The following is a 23,698-nucleotide window of genomic DNA, read 5'->3' on the forward strand; positions in this document are numbered from 1 at the left end:
TCAGAGAAGTAGACCATTTGTACATAAACACTTCAAGTTGAAGTCACAATTCAATCAAGGCATTTTGTGATAAATGTTAGCTTTTTATGGTGTACATTAGTTTTGTCTTGTATCTCTTCAAAGGAAATATGGATCGTCATCATTATGAGACATTTGAAAAATTTGGAAATGAAACTTTCATAATTCACCTTGATAATGGAAGAGGGTAAGACAGTACATTATTTTTTGTGATGTATTTTTACACTACCATATTTATCAATTGAAATAGCTTCATAAATTCACTATTAATGTGCTGTTTACATTTTGAAATGTAATAGTTATTTTCTGTCTTATTTCTCTTTTAATGTTCAGCTTTGGTAAACATTCTCATGATGAGCTTTCCATACTGGTGCCTTTGAGTCAATGCTGCAGGTTAGTATTAACACAATTATTCACAAGATCATTAGAAGAATTTTTCAACTTACTGCAAGCAGAAGCATCATGCTCATTCACACTGAGGGGGCAAGTGGCCTACCAGATTTTCAACTGAAATGGATTTCAAATGCAACTTCCAAAAAGCAAAAAAAATTTTTGTATCTTTGAAAATTAAGTTGCATGATTATTGTAGGTAAAAATCCCCCATCTACATTTGGTCAGTCCTATCCAGTGTTGGGTAAGTTACTCTAAAAAAAGCAATTAATTACTAACTACTAATTACATCTCCTACAATATAATTAGATTACTGTACTAATTACTCTGTCTGAAATGTAATTGCATTACTTATTACTAATTACTTTCTAAAACCCTTATCAACCTCGACCAAATGAAAAATACAAGGATAGACATGAAACTGTTCTTTTAATTCTTTCAAATAAATCATATAAAATCAAATAAATTATTCATGAACTGGACAAAGAATTTAAGGGGGCAGCGTTAAATTAGAAAACATATATTTTAACATTAGATGTTAAATTTAGATTTGAAATTCACTATTGTTTTAAATAGAATTGATCTATAGTCTATACAGTATTTAACACAATTACATCAAAATTGACTGTAATTAAATTACTGAAAAAAATTATAGTAATCCCTTACTTTTTTAATGAAAAAGTAATTTACAGTAATTAATTACTTAGTAATGCATTACACCCAACACTGGTCCAATCTAGTCACACCTTGCGCTGATCTTTTGCTTTATACTAAAAATTCTAGCTGTCATCATTTACCCACCTTGTCATTTGAAACTTGTACACAAATTGATTTTTTATAAAAAAATATAACTAACATTTGTCTTAAAGGGATAGTTCACCCAAAAATTAAAATTATCTCATCATTTACTCACCCTCATGCCATCCCAGATGTGTATGACACTTTCTTCTGCTGAACACAAACAAAGATTTTTAGAAGAATATTTCAGCTCTGTTGGTCCTCACAATACAAGTGAATGGTGGCCAGAACTTCGAAGCTCCAAAAATCACATAAAGGCAGCATAAAAGTAATCCAGACGACTCCAGTGGTTAAATCCATGTCTTCTGAAGTGATATGATAGGTGTGGGTGAGAAACAGATCAATATTTATGTCCTTTTTTACTATCAATCTCCACTTTTGTTTTCAGTGATTCTTATTCTTTGTGCACATCACCACCTACTCGGCAGGGTGGAAAATGTATATTAAAAAAAGACTTGTATATTTAGCAGTTTCTCACCCACACCTATTACTGTATATCACTTCTGAAGATACAGATTTAACCACTGGAGTCATAAGATTACTTTTGTGATGCCTTTATTTGATTTTTGGACCTTCAAGTTCTGGCCACCATTCGCTTGCATAGACCTTATTCACAGTAGCGTCATATTTGATTTGAAATGAGAATGACAAGGAGGCTATGAGGGATAGACTTACCATCTCTTCAATGGCATGCATGGTATAAAGCTGTAAAAAGCTCCTAGATCACATCAGATTTCCCACAACTCATGATGTCTGGAGTCCCACAACTCATGATGTCTGTTTTTTCAATGTTTTGTCCACTGAACGATCCAAAAACACTTTAAACTGCAGTACAACCCATTGAAGAAACTGTACATCAATACTTTACAGCCTCGTTGTCATTCCCATCAAAAATCAAAGATGGCACTGCTGTGAATAAGGTCTATTGTGAGGACCTACAGAGCTGAAATATTCTTCTAAAAATCTTTGTTTGTGTTCTGCAGAATAAAGAAAGTTATACACATCTGGGATGGCATGAGGGTGAGTAAATGATGAGACAATTTTCATTTTTGGGTGAACTATCACTTTAATATGCTTATTTTATACCTTCTGATTTAGAGTGTGAATAGGAAATAGCAACTTTAGATACCCATACATTCCTTTTGCAAACAGAATAGAATAGAAGTAGAACAAGAAGTCCTGCAACAGATGGTAAAGTATGTCCCCCACAGAGCCAGAATCTCAACATCATTGTGTCAGTCTAGGATTACATGAAGAGACAGAAGCCGTTGAGACAGCCTGAATACATAGAACTGTGGCAAGTTCTCCAAGATGCTTGAAACAACCTAACTGCCAACAACCTTATCTCGTCTCATGTCTTGAAAATAGGTGCATGATGCCTCTGTCCAAATTAACATATTGAGATTTTGTAATATTTTAATGGACATAAATGAATATATCAATATATATTTGAATTATAAAAACATGGTGCAATATTGTTAAGGTATTAGTAGTCATTCTGGCTTACTTCTCGGAATAGGGTTAAGAAGTCCACCCATTTACGGCTTCAACTGTTGGCTAAGGAGGAGTACAAACTGAGCGCACTGATGGCAGAAAGTGTCCAGACAGACACGCTCTCGCCCATCCTCATTAGGCCTCATCTGGAGGCCATGGACCGCAGGCTGCGCCTGGTGCTTCAGGTACTGGCCGACTGCATTGAGAAGGAGGGCCACACCAATGTAGTAGAGGATGACATGGGCACAGAGGGCATGGACATGGGCACAGTCCCACAGAGGTAGTGGGCACAAACTGATCAGGCATCCCCGCTGGATCCTTTGAAGTCCCACCACAACTCTATAGACCATGAACGTCTTGCAAGAGACGCTCTTGTTGATAAACTCTGAATTCAGTGAATTCCAAAGACTCATTCCTCAACCAATGGACCATGTGTTTAAATAATAATACACAGTGGATAGAGAAGGCTTGAGATACAGTGAGCTGCAGTCCTGCAGTAATTTAATCTGAAATGTAAACTGATCTTCATACTGTAGGCCATAACAAGTGTTATAAAGCAAGCAGTGGTTCTCAACTGGTGGGTCAATTATCAATTTTCCTATTCATCATATGTCATGTTAATAATTTTGCATATTGATTTGGCCTATGCAGTTCTTGGTAGGCCTAACATTAATACATTTCAATGTTTGATTTTAAGGATATTTTTGTTTACCATACAATAAACAATTATGGCTATGTTTAGTAGCTACTTGATGTCTGATGTAAAACCGGGGTCCTGAAGAAAAACCAGTTTAGAACCAATGTTATAGGATATGAATAAATACATGAAAAATGCATGAACATCATTGGTCCCATATTTGCTGTCACCTTGAGTAAATTATTTGAACTTTTGAGATTTAAAATGAGCTAAAGTGAGGGACAGATCAACTGCAACAGTGAATGTTTGACTGAAGGTACAGTATTTGCAGCTACAGAAGATAACATTTGCTCACATTTCAGGTCAAACTAATGAGAAACTACAGATTCACGAACTCTTTTGCCGCTTCACATGTGAATGTCTGAATATACAATATGTGGACTTTTATGTCTTTGCATAAAAAGAGGTCTTTAGACTCTCTCCATAGCAAGGAGGAAAATGAGGAACTGTGCTTTCAAATATCAATGAATTTTACTTTACCTTATTTAGGACAAAAAGCTTTGAGTGGAGGGTGAGTTATCTCCAGAAAGTATGTGTCCTGTCTGTCATGTAATATATGATCAGAGCTTATTTATTGAGTTTCATATTTATTTTTCCCAACATGCCACTCATACCATTTTCATTTCTATACATGAAATTAAAGAGGTAGATTCAGCTTAGTACATTAAACGAGTTGCTGTATTTGTGCCTGCAAGTACAGTAGATTAGCAGCAATGTGTAATATATATCAAAAATGTTGATGGTTTATTGGATTTCAGAGAAACATCCTAAACAACTTTCATAATTCTGGCTTTATTACATATTTAATGTAGTATACAAATTGAAGAAAACTGATATTCCAATATCAGTAATCAACATTGTTAACAGTGTGATTGCTGCATTTCTATCTACATTTGACCCAGAAATGTAGGCTTTAAGAGGACACAGTGATGTTGATTATGTACAAACCTATGAATCACTGTAAAACTGTCATGCTATTAAACTGACATTTTTAAAAACAAAATATGTTTTATAGTGCTCAGAGGAATATATGACTGATGTTCTATAGGTCTAAATGCTGGTATACCCATCTATAGTCCTATATATATGCTGACACAGCAATTTATACCTTTTCTAAACCTTTTGATCACATTAGATCAAAATGATTCAGCTAATTTAATTGGGCACAGACTTTAGGTTATTTTTAACATTTAGAATTGCTGATCTGTTTGTTAAAATGATACAGCTTTTAAAGAGAAGCTCAGTTGTTGTTATAAAAGTGTAATAAATAGTACATAACAGTTAATTGCAGCATTATTACCACTTGATAGTTGCCCAGAGTCATCGGCAGTAGCAAAAAGTTCATGTTAGTTTGCTGAATAAGATATTTTCTTATTATAATTTTGTACATACTGTATGCTCCAGTGTATGACTAGACATTGCATGTACATTATAACATTCAGTGTCTTTTTAGTTCAGTGCTCTCAGCAGTCTTTCCTGTGCTACAAAACACATTTGTATAACTGCTGAAAAAGTTGTGTAAATACTATGTCCAGTGCCTGTGCAATTATAGAAATACTTGAATACTCTGTTATGGTGATAACAGAGTAATCAGCAGAATACAGTAAATGTGGTACATAGAGAACAGGGGACTCTCCTCAACCACCTCCAGTGTGCAGCATCCACCTGGATGATGTGATGGCAGCCATAGTGCGCCAGTATGCTCGCCACACACAAGCTTTTTGTGGAAGGGAGAGAGTAGAGTGATTCATATTATTCAGTTGCATAATATTCAGTTGCAGTGTATGAAAAAAAAATATGTGGATTTTTTGTTTTTTTATTCTAACTATTGGTGCCCACTGCCCAGCCTTAGAACACTCCTAAATATAAATGTATCAAAACAATAATATCATTTCAATGTGATTATTTATAAATTTTTGAATGCAGGCACTGCACTTTTCTTTTTTTTTTTTTTTAAGATTAAGTGGACCAAATCGTCAGTAAAATTGGGACAGTGTTTTTAACTTTTAACCCTCCAATGGTATTGAAAATTGTGAAGGAAGAACAATAAAATCATGCCTTTCTTTTGGGATTTTATGCTATTTTGATCTTGTTAACATGTACATTTCTAAATTTTACCATTCATTTGCATATACAAATAAGCTAATTTTTGAACAGAAACAAAATTTCAGAACCTACACTTCTACAAGTTGAAACATGAAAAATATGAGAACTTGACATAAATTGGAGGCAGATTGCTGCCATCTGGTTAACAAAACAGAAATAACATAAAACCTGGTCTCATAGTGTAAATGTGACTCTAAATTCAGTATATTTTTGCAAAACTTGTTGTACGTGTCTCCAGGTACAATTCCATGAAGTTTCTAGGTGAAATGAACACTAGAGGCGCTACAACAACTGTGTTTTATTCACTTTCACTCAAATTATGACTTTAATGGCTGATTATCACTTTATAAACACTTATTTTTCTGTGACCCAGCTATGTTATGAAATTGACACACTTTTACGCATCTTTTGAAACATTACACATTTTAACACTTTTATTACAAACCCACCAACATATATACTCTTATTCCAATATGATTAGCTTGTGTGGTAGCGCACCTGATAGAGCGTTGGACTTTGGACTTGAAGGAATGCGGTTCAAAACCAGACAAGAATTCAAACTGACTTGTGACACGACAGAGACATAGAAGCGACACGAAATTATGTGGTTGCTTCAGAAAATGTGCTTTTCATTACGCTTCTGCATTTTAAAACACTATCGGTTAAGATTAGTTGTTGGTTAAGGGTAAGGATGTCTGTTTTGTTTAACTCTCATTTCTCTTTTTGGATACTATTGGTTAAGTTTAGGGTAAAGTTTTAGGTTAGGGAGGTAAGTTTTATTAAAACCATCTAAAATTCACTTTAAAAACCTTGTTTGATTACAACCATTTTCGCTCGGTTTTGGCGGCCCTGCTGGACATTTCACCAGAAAAGTGCAGCCAAACGTGTAATGAACCACGTAATATCAGTTTTGCAAAAGCCTTGCAATGCTTACATAACTTTCATGAGACCAGGCTGATAACATGACTTGAAAACCATGTCATGCCAGTAACAGTCAGTAGATGGCTGTAGCCACCTACAGTGTAGTCTGATGGCTTGTTGTAACCTAATTTTATATTTTATCACAAGATATGCATTTTGATATATATTTAGACATTATCAAACTATTTATTTGTCAAAGTTTAGCATTTAAAAATTGATTTGAAGTGCCAGTTTTTGCAGTTAATGTCATTATGCTTGCAATCAAACCTGACCATGGTGTTACAAAGAGAAGACACAGAATAAGCATTTTTCTACCAATAATTTATTTCAAACATTTGTTACATCCTGTACTAGTTTTAGAGGTCTGCTGTTGTGTTTTGTTCTCTCTTTCTCGCTCTCCATCTGTGTGTGGGTGTGGTTCCTTTACCGTGTGCTCATTTCCAGGTGCAGCTGATCTGCAAATTGCATCACCTGTCCAAAGGTGATTGGCTGTCTTTGATGGTGTGCCTGTTAAAATCCTACTGCAACGCTTCAGAGACGAGCTGTCACAACTCCGGGCTGGTCGTGCTGTTCCTGACTTTTCGCCATCTGCCAGACCAAACTTTGTTCTCTGTTCATGTGTTGTCTAGATGCAGTACTTAATGTGCAGTGTGTGACTTAACATTTGAAACTTCGACAAGTTATTTGTCTTTAAAGTAGGTATAGGTGTGGCCTGCCCTTTTTGTTTGAATTTGGTTTGTTCCTGCTTTGTTAGAATAGACTTGTTGTATATAGAAAAGTCTTGTTGTATCTTAATTTGTTTTATACATTTAGGTTATTTATTTCTTCTCTTTTCTAGATGACTTTTGTTTATTATTTTGGGCCAGGGGTCACCCTGAAGTCATTCCTGCTGCTTTTAATTGCTTACAACAATAAAAACTATTGTTGAACTTATACTCTGTTGTTGTCTCATGTTTAGTCTGACGGTTGTGTGGGAGTTGTTCCATTACCTTGTTGCGTCCTACCCCTAGGGGACGTAACAAATTGGGGCTCGTCCACCCATTTTTGTCTGGTTATTTCATTACATGTTCATGCGCCCTTTAGATTTGTAAGTATACCTTGCTAGTTTTTGATTGGCAGTTTTACTTGTGTAGGGGGGACAAAGCGTAGTTTAATTATGGAATTCAAAATTGAGGCTTTTAAACAAGCACCGTCATTACAATTTCTCAATAGTTGCCGTAAGGCTAGGGTGGCCAGACTTCCCGTTTTTCCCAGGACAATCCTGTATTAAAGCACTTTTTCTAGTGTCCCAACTTTTTCTGAAAAAATCGTGTTTTGTCCCGTATTTCCCCTCTCCTAAAATTGCGGCTTTCTCAGACAAGTGAGTATTCTAATCAAAGGTAGCCAAGAATGTGGCTTGTAAAACCAATAAAATCACACTGTGTAATTTGAAGTACATGATTGGATTAAACTATCCAATCACAATCCCCTATCAATAGACGTCCAGTTAGTGAACTGATTGAAGAGTCAGTTTGAAAGAGCACACAGATGAAATTGTGTGAATACATTTAATGAGGATCTTCAAAAAGAGTTTATATTTTTTTAAAAGAAGTCACAGACAGAGCCTAGTAAAGTGAGGTGTGATATTTGTGGAGCTCACTTTTCCATCGCCCATGGAGGCCACACCGACATCACGCAGCATGTTCATACAAAAAAAGCATGTGGATGCTGCTAAAAGTGTGCCACACCAAGTGTTAGTAATTTTTTTGTGAAGCAAAGTTCTGAATCTGACAAGGTGCATGCAAGTGAAGGACTTTTTGCTTATCATTCTGTTGTGCATGGCCATAGATTTCGGTCAGCTGACTGCACTGTGAAATTGATCAAGAAATGTTATGATCCGAAATTTTCTTTTGCCCGCACCAAATCTGAAGCTGTCACATGCAACATGCTCGCTTTTGTGCAGCTGGACTATCAGAAATTACTGCAGCATGGCAACACATGTTTCCTCTCTCTTGGTCCAGCTCTTGAAAGAATACTACACATTTTTAATGGTCTGCGTGCATACTTTCTTTCTCAAGAAAAATGCCTAAAGTTTCTAAGAGACATTTTCAGCGATCCTTGCACTAAACTTTGGATTGGCTTCGCACTCAAGTAAACAGCCACTTTTAACCATGCACTGGAGATAGTGGAGCAAGACCACATATTAGCCACAGAAGTGGCTTTGCACATTCATGACCTGAGAAAAGTCTTGCAGGCAAGGCTGGAGGAATCATTCATACCCTCTGACATTAAAAAGCAGTTGGATGCCCTGGTTGAAGCTGGTGACATATGAGCAGATGATTTCTTTTGTGCAGTGAGAAACTTTTATTCAGCATCGGTGGATTACCTCTAAAATTGGAGCTGCTCATTGGAGAGCACAGAAAAACTTGAGTGGGCCCTACTGAGAGACATCCCAGAGTGGAAAGACATTCAGAGCAGCCTCAAACACTTCTACTCCGCTCTCAGTTTGATTGACGAAATCACGCTCTTTGATGAGTGGGTTTGCGCAAAAAACATTGTCACTCATCACATTACTGAGTGGAACATGAACAATGTGCCTGTCTGGGACATCTGCATCTGTGGAGCGTGTGTTCTCATTAATGAACACAGCATGAACACCGGATAAATCTCGAATCAATGTAACAGTCATGAAGGCAATGCTTTTCGAACATCTTAAATTTGGACTGGACTGCTTTGGATTTTACGATAAACTCTTCAAAGACAAGTGCACACTGAGTACAAGGTGACAACTGTTACAGATGCAGATGCACCCTCTACTTCGCATTGATCTGCTCCTAGGTAAGGATACATCAATTTCATTTTTGCTGGGAGGGGGCTGTCCCCTTTTCCACAAGCAGGAATCTGGTCACCCTATGTAAGACTGACCTATTTTTGATTGCAGATTTTTATCACATACCTGTTTCCAAAACGTCTACTAAGCAGGTAATTCGGGAAGTGTTGCTGGAGAAATTTGTAAGTGCTGGAGTTATGGAAGTCAAAGAGACTGGTCCAGATTTGCAGGGTGTTGAGGCTGTGTCTGGGACGAACATGCTGGCTGCAGTGGAGGCTTTGGCTGGGGTGTCACCAGGAGACGTGAATGTTATTCCTCATCCATGGTGGGTCTTTATATAGAGGACCTCAAACTAGCAGTCCGACTTAAAGTACTTGATTTGGAAGACAAAAAGCAGGAGCATTCCACACAGCTTTTGCGACTTAAGCAGAGTGAGTTGGAAGCTCAGACTGCTTACCGTGTTCAGGTAGAGCCATTGAGTGTTTCACAGACTCCTATGCCGCCTTGCGCCGGTTTCACACATCCTCCGTGAGCGGGGCATGATTGAGGCGCGAGCGGCACGTGAGTGAGGCGGTCGCATTGGACGTTCACATTGGCCGCATCTCTTCCGCGAGAAACAGCAGCACCTCTGCGCAGAAAATAAAGTTATCTATGGGGTCCTATGGCAAAAAACAATTATTTAATAAGGTCATAATAAGCTGAGGTTATTGCTGCTTCAAGGACAAAAGTGGGCAGTCATGTGCACTTCATCTTTATCAGCACACTTGGTTGTGATTGGTTAATGTTGTGTCTATACTGTACACCTATATACACAGAATGGCAAAAGGTCCGGCAGTTTATTAATTCTTTCCTTTAAGTTATTTTACTGGGTTTACTTGCATGCAGACATATAAATTGTAGTGTACTACAGGTTCGGTTTGAATCATTTTGATTTGGTTTTGTGTTTTTTCTATAATCTCCTGATTATTTTAGTGTTGTACAGCGGCCAGAGCCGCTGAGCTCAGCGTGAGCCGTGCGGCAAAAATAGACTCAACGCCGAAACTATCCACTCACTGCCGTATCTGGAAAGCTTCTGGGATGCGTTACCTCGTGACTCATGCTTGCAGTGTGAACAGTGTAATTTGGTAATATGGGCAACGAAACGAAAATGTGCCGCTCACAGGGGTGTACTATTTCTCCTGTTACGCCTACCCTTCTGAGTAGTAGTGACTTTGATATTAGTAGACATATTAGTTTGGTTCCGATATTTAGAGTCCGAAGTCGACTCCTACTTTAATACGTTTGAGTGAATCGCTGCAACTTTACATTGGCCCAGAGGCCCTTTTCCTCCGGTGCAAACTGGTTGGAAAAGCTCAGGAGGTTTGTGTTGCTCTTTCCCTTGATGATAGCCTCAATTATGATGTTGTGAAAGCTTCTGTACTCAGAGCTTACGAATTAGTTCCGGAAGCGTATCGTAAAAAATTCCGTAACCGGCAATCAGTCATTTGTGGAGTTCGCCCGTGAGAAGGGATAAATTGTGTCAGTCCAGCAAGATAAGTGATTTTGAAAGACTTCGTGAACTTGTACTGCTTGAAGATTTTAAAAACTCGTTACCATACAAAATTGTTGTATATCTAAATGAACAAAAAATGACCATACTTGCACAGGCTGCTACCTGTGCTGACAAATATGTATTGACACATAAAAACGTCTCGGTTACATATCTAACCTTGATTCCCTGAGACGAAGGGAACGAGACATCGCGTCACTAAGCTGACGCTATGGGTCACTAAGCTGACACTATGGGGAGTGTCCTTCTATATGACCTAGTTAAAACCTTTCTACAATAACTCTACAATCCTAAAATTGGCTATGGTGTTTAGGCCCCACCCTTTTAGGCGCATAGCTGTCCGGTATAAAAGCGGCCGTACAAACACCATTCCTCAGAATTTTCTGACTGAGGGGCAAGAGCGCATCGCTCGCACCTCAAAGAACTCTGAGTCTGTAGTGCAGCCAGCTTATGCAATGTCTCGTTCCCTTCGTCTCAGGGAACCAAGGTTACATACCTAACGGAGACATTCCCTTCCAGCTCAGTACACTTGACATTGTGTCACTAAGCGGACGCTATGGGGAACAGAATCTCATCACGCCGCACTACACAACATAACTTTCCAGAGAGGAAACATGATGGTGTAGTCCCACGGGACGGTGACCGACATGAGTATGCCACAAGTGAATGACCCTCATGGTGGGCCAGTAGGGGAACACTCAGAATGGATATATGAGAAAGCACACGTAATTCAACATAGTCCAAAGGCTCGAAGGGAGGCCCCGCAAGCACTTTTAGGACCAAAGATAGGTCCCAAGGAGGGGCTGTAGCTGGGCGAATGGGATTTTGCCGCCCCGCCCCTTAAGGAATTATGCCTATAGAGGTGCCGGCTTCAGGTGCGTGATTCACAGATATAGTCGCCACATAAACTTTGAGCATTGATGGAGTGAGCCCTGCATCCAATCGCTCTTAAAGAAATGTACAAATTTCAGATATGGGGCAGTTCACTGGGTCTTTGCTATGTGAAAACCACCAATTTGTGAACACATTCCATTTCTGTGCGTAAAGGCGTCTCGTGGACGGTGCTCTAGCCTGTAAAATGGTGTTCATAACCGACTGAGCCAATTCTGGCTTGTGTTTGAGAGAGAAGGTCTCTCCTCAGCTGTATTTCCCATGGAGGCCCGTCCAGTATTTCTACCATCTTCAGAATCCAGGACTGATTAGGCCATTTTGGTGCAATTAACAGGACTGTTTTCATGTCATCTCAGACTTTGCTGATGACAGAATGAAAGAGGCGCACCGGGAGAAATGCATACTTGTGTTTCGCCAGCTATATGTGGGCCAGCGCATCCTGGTGACTTATATATGCCACTACTGTTGTGTTGTCTGAACGAATCAGAATGTGTTGATTCACGATGTCGGAATGAAAAGCTCGCAAAGCCAGAAAGACAGCCAGTAACTGTAGGCGGTTGACATGCCACGCCCGTTTCACACCTGTCCAGGAGTCGAAAGTCAGGTGTCCATCACACCCCACACCCCAACCTGTGTTGGATGTATCTTTGGTCAACACTTTGCTCTGAAAATTTGACCCAGCATAACACCCTGTTGGTAGAAGGTCAGTGCTGTCCATGGTGCTAGAGCAGCCAGACAGCAGCGAGTCACCGTGATGCACATGCACCCGAGGCTCCAGGCGCAATTTGGAACATCGCTTGAGTCAGTGCTAGAGAGGTCTCATGTGTAACAGACCTAATGGTATGACAGCAGATGCTGCCACCATAAAACCCAGCATTCTCTGAAATGACTTCAGTGGTAATGTTTTTTCAGTTTGAGCACCGAAGAATGGTCTGTACGTGCTCGTTCATGAGGTGTGCACGCATGCTTACATAGTTGAGAAAAACTCCTAAACAGGAGATTTAATGGCTGGGGAAAAGTGTGCTTTTCGACCAGTTGATATTACACCAGATTTTACATATGGCAAAGCAGCAAGTCTCTGTGTTCGCTCAGTAGTGCCTCTGATTGGCTAGTAATAACAAATTGCTGAGGTAAATCAAAACTGTCGCGAGACAGGTTAGTTTTAGCCTACTGATGATGAGTTGTTGCAATAGAAATCCTGCTCAGTACGAGAGCAACCACAGGTTCATACATCTGGTGTGTGTGCTTGGCTGAGGAGCCGCTGGTGCGAAGCTACCATTTGTGGGATTATGACTGAACGCCTCTAAGTCAGAATCCCCCCTAAACATAACGATACTGCAGCGCCGTGGGACTCCGATTGGTCCGGGATAGACAGTCCTCGAGGGCCCAGCGAGGAGAGCCGTTCGAGACGGGGCCAGGGCGTGGCTGGATGAGTGCCGCCCCTCTCCCATCATGCACCGCACATTTCTGGAGAACCTAGTGCTAAATGACTCATAGACGACCTGATTTGGGATTTTCTGATTTTCAATGCGGCGAGCACCCCATCGATACATTTTGTGAACGTGCGGGGAGCCAGAGACAGACTGAAATGAAGGACTTTAAATGGATACACATTTCGCTCGAGCGTGAATCTAAAAAGCCACCTGTAACGTGGTGTAATTGGTACATGAAGTACGCGTCCTTCAGATCTATTAACACAAACCTGTCCTGAGAACGGATGTGCGATAAGATCAGTTAAAATTTTGAATGGGCGCATCGCAAGCATGTGATTCAAGCATCTCAAAACTAGAATGGGCCGAAGCCCTCCATTCTTCTCCAGAACGAGGAAATAATGACTGTAAATCCCGCTGTGTGTGTCGCATTCTAGGGCAGTCTCTATCGTGTTTTTTTGCAAGGAGACTCTGAATCTCTGTGCGCAACACCAGCACATCCTGTGATCAGACCAAAGATTGCAAAGCGCCAGTGAAGCGAGGTGGCTGGCGTACAAACTGAATCGCATTACCATGCTCGATCGTTTTAAACACCCAGTCTGAAATGCCCGTAAGGGCTTGCCACGCATCCGCGTATCGGGACAGAGGGAAATTTGATTTGTTCATTGTATAATATGATGCGCCGCTCACCACTGGGAAGCGGTTGTGCATAATGTGTGGGCTTTGAAGTGGGAAAGCTCTTTATTGAAAAAGTGTGAGCGTCTCGTGCATGTGCAACTAGCGCTGTACTCTTTTTTGCATTCTTTATTACATGTAATTGAATATGAGACACAGAAACAACATCATGAACAACATTTTGAACAACAATATTCCTTTCCCGTCAAACAGCAGTGGGGAAGAGGGGAACAGCATTTTGTGTCAGGAGCGCTTTTGCTGTGCGGGGCTTGCGTTGAGGCAGCTGCTTTCATTTGGGCCACGGCTTGCGTGGCTTTACCGGCGGCTCGGCAGCTAAATTTGCCTGCGCTGAGGCAGCAGACATGGGATTTTTAGCCGTGCGCTAGCCTGAGACAGAGCGGAAGTGAGCCGGCTGTGATGAAGTACTGTTCCGTTTTGTCATAAAATGTCTCATAGCCTGTGAGTGTTGCTGAGTCGTGATGTAGCGCTCAGCAAATCTATCCACAAAGCTGCCAAAAAGGCCAGCTGGAGACACTGGAGCATCAAATAGGGCAGATTTTTCCACGCCATGCATTTAAATGAGAGTCAGACAGATGTGATGATCCAAAACCACCAGGTTGCTCATTGACTTGCCAATGGCTTGTGCAGTGACTTTCATGGCTCGCAGCGCTAAGTCCGTAGCGGTGCGGAGCTCTTTGAACGTCTCTGGATCGAAGCCTTGCTCGTCCATTTGCTTGAGGAGCTTAGCTTGGAAAACCACCATCACGTGGAGTGCTGAACCTGCTTGGTCCACCGCTGAGTATACTTTTCCAGCCAGTGCGGACGTCAGTCGACACGGCTTGGAAGGATGCACGGGGCTTGATTTCCACGCCCTGTTACTTGCTGGGCAGAGATGTGCTGCTACGCCTCTTTCACAGGGGGTAGTTGGGCATTACCTTTGTCTTCCCTGTGGTCCACTTTAGTGAGGAGAGTGGAATCGCTGTGTGAGCGAGCTGAATAGGGCATGCGCCAGGATTTTGTCAGTTTGTTATGAACTTCCGGGAAGAACGGGGCAGATCTGTGGAACGTGGATGCTTGATGGCAAAAACCATTCATCAAGGCGAGACTTTTCAGGTTCCTCTGGAGGAGACCATTCAAGAACAAGCTCTTCGACCGCCCATGAAAGGACGCGAAGCATCTCCTTGTCAGTTGCGTGTGCACGCTCCTCACCTTCGCTGGGGGAAGGGGCGGAAACATCCTCCATTGACCACTCGCCAGATGCAGCGAGAGACATAACATCATCCCCAGCATCAGAACCGCCAAATCTGACGAGGTTGTTAGCTCCTGCAGAGGGCCGAAGCTCGTCACACACATACTGTATCGGCATAGACACAGTATATGGAGATTGAGGGGCTCGCAGGGCTTGGCCTGCATGAGGTCCACCTCAAATTCATCCTGCTCGACCTCTCGATCCCTTGGGAGTCACAGAAGAGGAGAGTGGGAGGATGCGGGAGGCTGAATGATCCCTCAGAATGAGGGTGATTCGAGAGGACTTATGCCCCCACAGTGAGGGCAATCTATCTCTATGAGAGCTGTCTCTGCGTGGGCATGGTCCAGACAGTGAATGTAGCTCTCATGCTGATCTGACGGCGGGATGTGTCCCTCGCATAATGAACACTTACAGAACAACAGTAAGCGGCTCTTTTAGATACAGTACTGTGCAAAAGTTTTAGGCACTGGTGAAAATGTTGCATAGTAAGGATGTTTTCAAAAATAATGCCATAAATAGTTTTCATTTATCAATTAATGTCATGTGAAGTCCAGTAAACATAAAAAAAAAGCTAAATCAATATTTGATGTGACCACCTTTAATTTCCAATTCTCCTAGGTACTCCTGGACACCGTTTTTCTTGGTTGTTGGCAGATAGGATGTTCCAAGCTTCTTGGAGAATTTGCCACAGTTCTTCTATCTGTTTAGTCTCAATTGCTTCTATCGTTTAATTTAGTCCCAGACTGAATTGATGTACAGTAGGGGGTCTGTGGGGGCCATGCTATCTGTTGTAGGGCTCCCTGTTCTTCTATTCTAATCTATTCTATTTACAAAAGTAATGTTTGGGAGTCTAAAATTTATATTTCCTATTGACACACTAAAGCTAAAGATATACATACTATCTTAAGATAAATGTTTTTGTGAAACATCTTATGTGCCTAAGACTTTTACACAGTACTGTATATATATATATATATATATATATATATAGAAAAAGTCCCTGTTCGTATTCTCTGTGAAACTGGTGCGGTCAAATCATTAGTTCTTGACAGAGTTTTTCTGTTTACAGAAGACACATATTGTGGTTCAGACATGTTGGTCCAGGGAATTGGGTATCCTAAAAGTTCCTCTGCATAATCTGCACCTTCATTCCAAACTGATTTCTGGTTCTGTTAAAATCGCGGTGTGCTCTAAATTGCCTGTAGAGTGTGTTGATCTGATCCTCGGCAATGATCTTGCCAGAGGTATAGTGTCGCCGTTAACTGAGGTAATTAATGATCCACTCTCTGAACCTAAAAATTCAGTTAATTTGGTTTCTGATGCTCCTGTGTCTTCTATTTGTGCGGTTACCAAGAAAAATTGCTTAAGTATAATGATCTAGTTTATTTTTTAGAGCCGCTACCCACCACTGATTGTGTTGAATAAGACCTGTCGCTGTCCATTGACAGGGTGGCGCCTGTCAATGAGCTACAATGTGGTGTTTTCCTTCCTATATATCTGCCTCTGTTGTTCTATCTTCATGTTGTCCAGATGAAGACGGTTTGACCATGCATGGCTTTTCTTATGTCTAGTGATTGTTTCCAAATTCTGAAACTGTTCACGATTTGCCTTTCTTTGTAGTGACATCGCCAGTGCCAGGTAAATCAATGATGTGTCACCAAGTCTTTTACTGCTCAGATTAAAGAAACCATTTTTATTAAAGGAAGAAAATGTATTTTGGTCAAAAATGACTGAATACCATAGGAGGGTTAAGCAAATATGTTTTCTTTAATTTAAATGCTTCAAAAACATTTTTAGAGCAATTTTCTTCAATCAAAAGTGATAAAACTTTAGATTTTGTTGAATTAGGTCTATGTCCCTTGAAAAAACTGGTCATATCAACTTACATTGGTATAAAGTCTTTTTTGGAACACGGTACTGGTCAAAGTCGGTCTATCAACCCTAACCAGCTTAACCAAGATAGTCTACCAGGTCAATGTCACCCTACTCGCTGGTAGTCCAATTGATTAATCATCTAAACAGGCTAAATGACAATACAGGTCCAGATAGAGACCACATAGGCCACCTTATTACCTCAGGCAACCTCATGATTGTGCTATACACTGAAAAAATTATTTTGTGGTGAAGTAAATAAAGCAGAAAAGATTAAGTACCTTCTACATTAAATAAGTTATTACAAGCGTGAACTTGAAAATATTAAGTAATTTCTGCATTTGTACTCAACTCAAACATGTAAAAATTAGTGCTCTAGCTTATAAGTAATTATTATTTATGATTGTTATTTTTACATGCGTCATCATGTATCAGTCCTAAAGAAAACTTTTTCATATGTATTTGCTAATTTGAGTGAATTTCACAGGTAAATGAAATAAGTAAATTTTACTAAACTTTTCAAAGCTTGAATAATTAATGAGTTGCGTGATTTCAATATTTACAAGTTGATTTACACAATTTTATCGTTGATTTTGTTGTTACATTTGGTAACTTCTTATTTTGTGAAGTCTGAAGTTCATTTTCTACTCAAAATACCTGTTTATAATAAATAAATAAATAAAAATAAAATAAAATAAAAAAAAATCTCTTGATTGTTACCATCATCGTGTTTTATGCACAAAGTGTTGAGGTCTGCGTGCACAGAGCTGGATCTTGTTTCTATCGCCATCAAAGTAAGGTGATGTTGTCTAATAAACTACAGATCACGCATTAAACTTCCCTGTTGGAGGCTTCTGTTTTTCATTTACATGACTAAATATGTTTTAAAAAGCAAGTGATGCTAGTGAGTACACTTCTAAAAGCATGGTTCAATTCAGAGCTACATTGCTTCCTAGTTTGTTTGTTTTTAAGTAAACCACACTCCAAAAAATTTTCAGCACAGCAAATAGGCTATAAAGAAATGTCCAGGCTCTTACTGCTGTATGGTATGGTTCATGTTAGCTCATATTAAAATAATTAATAACCATAATCAGAACTAATTTAAAAAGTGTTGCCCCATTACCTGAAAGCTACTTTCCCACTTTATGTGCATGTAATATGTTAAAGGAATATTCCACAAAAGTGTTTGTGGCTATACTTTTGAAACAGTGAGTATTTTAATGTTTACGGATTGGCCTCATTCACTTCCATTAAAAGTGCCTCACTGTAACCCAGATTTCAGTTATTTGCCCCAAATTACTTAATTTCACAATATTATTACCAACATGAGCAAATGCTTTTACATTCAACACACCATTTTGATTGTTTTCATAAAGAAAAAAATGGTGTTATTAATATTTTTATCAAGAAAATACTAAACAGGGCAAAATTTTAAATATATTTACAGACAAAATCACTCGCATTTGCGATGAAAACCTTACCAGCAGCGACAGAGACTAAATATGATGCACAATGTTTTTCTTCTAGTATAGTAATGGTGCTCCGGAAATTCAGCTGAGAGCGGTCTCGGGGGACAGGGACCTCTAATCGGACTGCAGTAGACAGAGCGGCCGCAGACGGTCAAACAGAGGAAACGGCGTCATGGGAACGAAGCGGGATTCCGCTGGGACTGTTATCAGACGTACCCTCAGTGCACTCAGACAGGAAACACCACACGAACGAAAAAATCTGATCATTATTCGCGTTGAATAACTTGATTTTGAATTAACGAACGCAAATGTATTCCCAAAACACGCACTAGTTTGAGCAAATCTCATCCGTTAAATTACAAATCAATGCCGATAAATATTAAGTTAAATAATAATTGGATGGACTAAGAATTCTGAATGATTTTAGTCCAGAATGTCCGAGCTGTGTCCACACCAAACAAGGCCGCGAGATTAATCTGTCTCCCAGATCGAGGGGCCACACACAGACATCTCGCGCCGCGGGGTATTTATTCCTGTTTCTCAATCTCTCAAATGCCCAGTTAAATGTTCTTTTGAACACACATCCCCTTTTTAGGCACGGAAACACAAGTTATGGCTATTATGTCGCATTATAGATTGCATCTACAGAAGCCAAGAGTTGTTGCCGAGAGATAGGCCTATGTGATTCATTTCGAGGGGCCACAACAACTTTTAGTGAGCGAAACGAAAACAATCCGAAAGAGTTAAGACTAGAGTCTTAATGTTTCATTCATCTTTCAATTATTCTTAAGTGGATCCGACTATAAAAAGAAACACTACGAAACAAAACATCCCATCCTAAATAGTATTGGACCACCCAGAATCAAAGAGTTAAAGAGAGAATGTAGTTTGTTGATCACGCCCTGGGTTCAGACGTTTACAGTAGTTCCAGTCATGTACGCCCATTATATCAGCATCTGACCAACAGCCGGTGAGTTCCTCTACACATATGCACACACACTTCTCATGAGAGCAGCTTTATTTGCCTTGGCCAGCTAGAGCCTTTTGCATTCATTAATCATAAAGGCTTGCCAGCTTGGACTTCTAATTATGTTTGACAACTCGCAATATCCTTATAACTGTTTTAACTATGATGGCGATGGATACCCCTCATGTGGCTCAGATGAAGAGAAGAAAGTGTGTCGACCGGCTTACAGGTAATTACTATTATTATTATTATTATTATTAATAACCTATTTATTATAATTTTCATTATTTACTTTAGTTTCTTTTGTAGTTTTGATGCTTTGTTATGATGTAGGCTAACCATAATAAAGGATAGGCTTATTATAATTATGTAACCATAATATATTGTTGTTGTTATTATTATTTATTACTGTTAATTTATGCTGTTGTTGTCTCAGTTAGTGAAAAACTTGCTAGATTAAAACATGGAAGCTGTTGCAATATTACTAAGATTTGCAGTGTTTATTTAAAGCATGGATTTTCTAAATATTGTAAGTGCGATGTTTTTAGTACTTATTCACACCAGCCCTACAAGCCTCTTTAAAGGCAAAAACATGATCTCTGATTTTCATCTGTTCTCTGTCTCTCTTTAGCTACATTGCACTAATAGCAATGGCTATACAACAGAGTCCGGAGAACAAAGTTACCCTATCAGGAATCTACGAGTTCATCATGAAGAGATTTCCTTATTACAGATCCAACCAGAGGGCTTGGCAAAACTCAATTCGTCATAACCTTTCTTTAAACAGCTGCTTCATAAAGGTACAAAAGGCTCTCTGGATGTAAATGCCAAATTGCAAGCGTAAACTACAATCAAAACAGTATGTACAAGATACTATAAATACAGTAACTGTTAACAGCTAACTAAATGAATTAATATAATCCAATATATAGGGTGAATACAGGTAAAGTGGGACATTTTTTGATAATTTGATGGTATATGGATTAGACCCTCAGACAATACTATTTAAAATATCCAAAGATCTCCACTACGCTACACAGAGGAAAATGGAAGAAATATTAGATACAAATGCTTAAGTTTCTCACTATACCAGTTAGCCCACTTTACCTTTGTTTACCCCAAGTGCAATCGTAATATTTTGTTATGCTGTGCAACCAAGCGTAACTGGTAGATGTATCATACCAGCTCTGTCTATAGTTCTGACTACCTGTGTTTTCCTCAGGTGCCCCGAACAGAAGGTAATGAGAAAGGAAAAGGTAATTACTGGACGTTTGCCACAGGCTGCGAGTCCATGCTGGACCTCTTTGAAAATGGCAACTTTCGCCGCCGCCGCCGCAGACGCAACTTAAAAATGGGCCTCAAGGAGCCAATGGAACCTTTTATTGCCATGGACATTTATCAGGGTGCTGTAGTAAGATCCATGGATTCAGATTCTCTCTGCCCTGTGAACACTAGTCGTAGACCGGCCCAAATCAACCCACCCCTCAGCAAACCTGAGCCTGAGATCAAATTTAGCATTGACTACATTCTCTCCACTCCGGACCCTCTTCCTGGGTTCAGAGCCACTAACAGAGTAGCTGGAGCTGTGATCCATCACCTGGAGCCACAACATCTAAATCTACACTTCTGGACCATGTAACCAAAACTATTCAATCTGAGAGAACCTGTAGAATGCAAATCAGTATATATCCAGATGTTGAAACTGTTTCAGAAAAGAAAGAGAAAAAAAAAAACGTAATGTAGTCTAATAGTTCATATGACTTTCTTTCTTTTGTGGAATGCAAAAGGTGAATTTCTGTAGAATATCCTGGTCACTCTTATGAGTGAGGAAAAGAGAATGGGGCTTTCAAGCCACAAAATGATTTAAAAAAGCATAATAAAGTATAATAAACATGGTCCATTTGGCTATATTCAAAGTCTTTTGGAGTGCGGATTGAGTGACAGGATATTCTTCAAAAATTAATCTTTGGTGTATTACAAAGAAGAAAGTCAGACAAACGTGTTTGGAATGACATGAGGGTAAGTAAATAATTACAGCATTTTCTTTTGTGGGTGAACTAGTCCTTTAAAGCTTCAATAGTGTGCAAAAAGTCTTGTAAATTTTCCCATATTGCAAATTGGCTTGTAGGCACATACAGTATGTTGTGTGCTAGTGCTCTTGTCAGTAGGTCTGCTCAATTCATGGTTCATGTCAGCAAAATTTATAAATAAGAATACACACTTACAGTAGATATAACAGTAACAGTGTTGGGTGTAATCCAATTACAAAGTAATTAGTTACTGTATTCTAATTACTTTTTAGTCAAAAAAGTAGTGTAGTGTACATTTTAAATTCTTGTAACCAGATTACAGTTATAGACTTTCAATTAATTTAATTACTTTTAAGTGCATTAAAGGGTTATGCTTATTTCTAATATATTATTTATGTAGAATACATTAATTATGGCCCTGTAATGAGTTGTGAAAGAGAAATGTGAAGTGCTGAGTGTATGACTTGTGTGCAACAATGAACAAGAAATATATACATTATTTTGAATATGTTAAGCGGAAAAGTGTTTTAGAAAGTAATTAAAATGAAAGTAATTAGTAATGTGATTACTTTTCCAATTATGTAATTAGTAAAGTAATCTGATTACAAGTTTAGATAAATTATTAGTAATTTGTAGATTCATATTTTTAAGTAACGTACCCAACACTGAACAGTTAGTTATGAGTATATAATTATTCAGTGAATAATTATTGGAGTTCAGGATATACATTAGCTGTTTATTATTATACACCATCTTCTCATCGAAAGCTGTTAAAACAGTGTGCACAGTTAATGCTAACTTTGAAAAGGTTGCTTTGTATATTGCCATGAATTATAGGCACTTTACAATCTTTGATAGCAAGCTGAGAAAAGTATAGAAACAGGAGCAAAACAGGGCGAACCAGTTTATTTTTGTTAAATCAATCCATCCCGACGTTCAATGGACCCTTTTCATAAACAGTGGTGACGCATCTCTGCCCTAATTTAGCAGCATAAATCTAGCAAACATTTTTTATTTTTTGTTAATTATTTAATGTAATTTCCTAACAGTATTCTTTGTGTATTATTACCCTGGAATTAGTGTAATAATAAAAAGATTTTAAAAAGAACAGCTGCCACGGGGTTTCAAATACAGTTTTTGAGGGAGTAAGAGTAAATTTGGCATCTTTTTTTGGTGCTGCACCATTTTGTGGACACGGATATGTAGTTATTGTAGTGTTCACAAACAAATGCATGAAACATAGCTATAAGGGTTAGTTTAATCAACATTGCCTGCTTACTGTAGGAGGGCTGAGTGACTCTATTGTTTACATATGTTGTTTATAATGTGTATCATTGGCCCTTGACAGTCTGTGATCCGTATCAATCACTGATAGACTGAGCAAATGCTCCTCTGGCCAACAGCAATGTATTCTAGCTCTTAAAGCCCTCCCAGGGGTGTTTAATGATTTTTAAGGATTTGTTTAGGAATCTCTCTCTCTTTTTTTTAATGCATCTTTAAATGGTGGACAGTGCAAAGGTTATTTCAGAATAAGAGTTTGTCCGCTCTCGTGACATTTTAATAGTTCAACTGAAATCTAACGTCACTAATTGCTCTTGTATACTGCTACATACCGGCCATTGTTGCCTATAGTGTTAAACCAAACATCACTTTAGCGACGGAATAGTTGTTAAAAAAATATATATATAAATATAAAATATATCAAAATATAGCCATGACATTTGTAAAGTAGGTTAGGAGAAAGCAATGCTATGATCTATGAAATTTTGTTCGACTGCCAATATTAGGCAATAAAGCAGTAATTACTGAATCTATTGCTTTAGGCGTCTTTATTTCCCCTATATATCAAACACATGATTCATTCAAGATTCAAGATTTGAAATTCTACAGAAAAATAAAAATATTTTATGGCACATTGGAAAAAAAACTCCGGTCCCACTTTGTATTAGATGTATTTAACTACTAACATTAAAATACATACAAGACAATGCAGTTATTGTGTCACTACATGTTGTTTTGCGAAATTCTCACAAGATTCACATTTGCTGCTACTGAAGTAATAGTGGTTAGGAGGTAGGGGTTAGAGTAGGGTTTAGGGTTAGGGCTAAGATTAACAGTGCAACTACAGATGTAATTAAATGCAGGTACTTTAAATGTAAGTACAATGCAACAACATGTGTGTGCATAAAAAATACATTGTATCAAATGCTTAAGTACATAGTAGTTAAGGACATCTAATATAAAGTGGGTCTAAAACCACCAACTGATAAAATTAAGAATAAAAAAAACTGACATCAAAGCTCACAGTGAATAATAAGAGAGAGGAATTCAAT

The 23,698-nt window shown here is 38.8% G+C and overlaps 2 protein-coding genes across 7 annotated transcripts in view; both read left to right on the forward strand.

Annotated features, from left to right (window-relative positions):
* Positions 1–4,400, forward strand: part of LOC127422976 (extracellular serine/threonine protein kinase FAM20C-like) — a 79,835-nt gene extending 75,435 nt beyond the window's left edge. For 4 of the 6 annotated variants that reach the window (XM_051666926.1, XM_051666928.1, XM_051666927.1 and 1 more), the window contains 3 exons: positions 124–205; positions 352–411; positions 2,726–4,400. In XM_051666926.1, coding sequence (XP_051522886.1) covers positions 124–205; positions 352–411; positions 2,726–2,984 — 401 coding nt within the window. In that variant the 3' untranslated portion in view covers positions 2,985–4,400. Of the gene's footprint in view, positions 1–123; positions 206–351; positions 412–607; positions 653–2,189; positions 2,227–2,725 lie in introns of all 6 variants that reach the window. The other 2 variants (XM_051666930.1, XM_051666932.1) reach the window with 2 other exon arrangements.
* Positions 4,401–19,457: 15,057 nt separating this feature from the next.
* On the forward strand, positions 19,458–23,003 carry LOC127422979 (forkhead box protein L3-like). Its single transcript, XM_051666936.1, has 3 exons — positions 19,458–19,564; positions 19,967–20,135; positions 20,558–23,003. The coding sequence occupies exons 1-3, from the start codon at positions 19,458–19,460 to the stop codon at positions 20,972–20,974; spliced, it is 693 nt and encodes a 230-aa protein (XP_051522896.1). The 3' UTR covers positions 20,975–23,003.
* The last annotated feature ends 695 nt before the right edge of the window (positions 23,004–23,698 follow it).

Source organism: Myxocyprinus asiaticus, chromosome 32, assembly GCF_019703515.2.
Source record: "Myxocyprinus asiaticus isolate MX2 ecotype Aquarium Trade chromosome 32, UBuf_Myxa_2, whole genome shotgun sequence".
NCBI classification, from domain to species: domain Eukaryota; kingdom Metazoa; phylum Chordata; class Actinopteri; order Cypriniformes; family Catostomidae; genus Myxocyprinus; species Myxocyprinus asiaticus.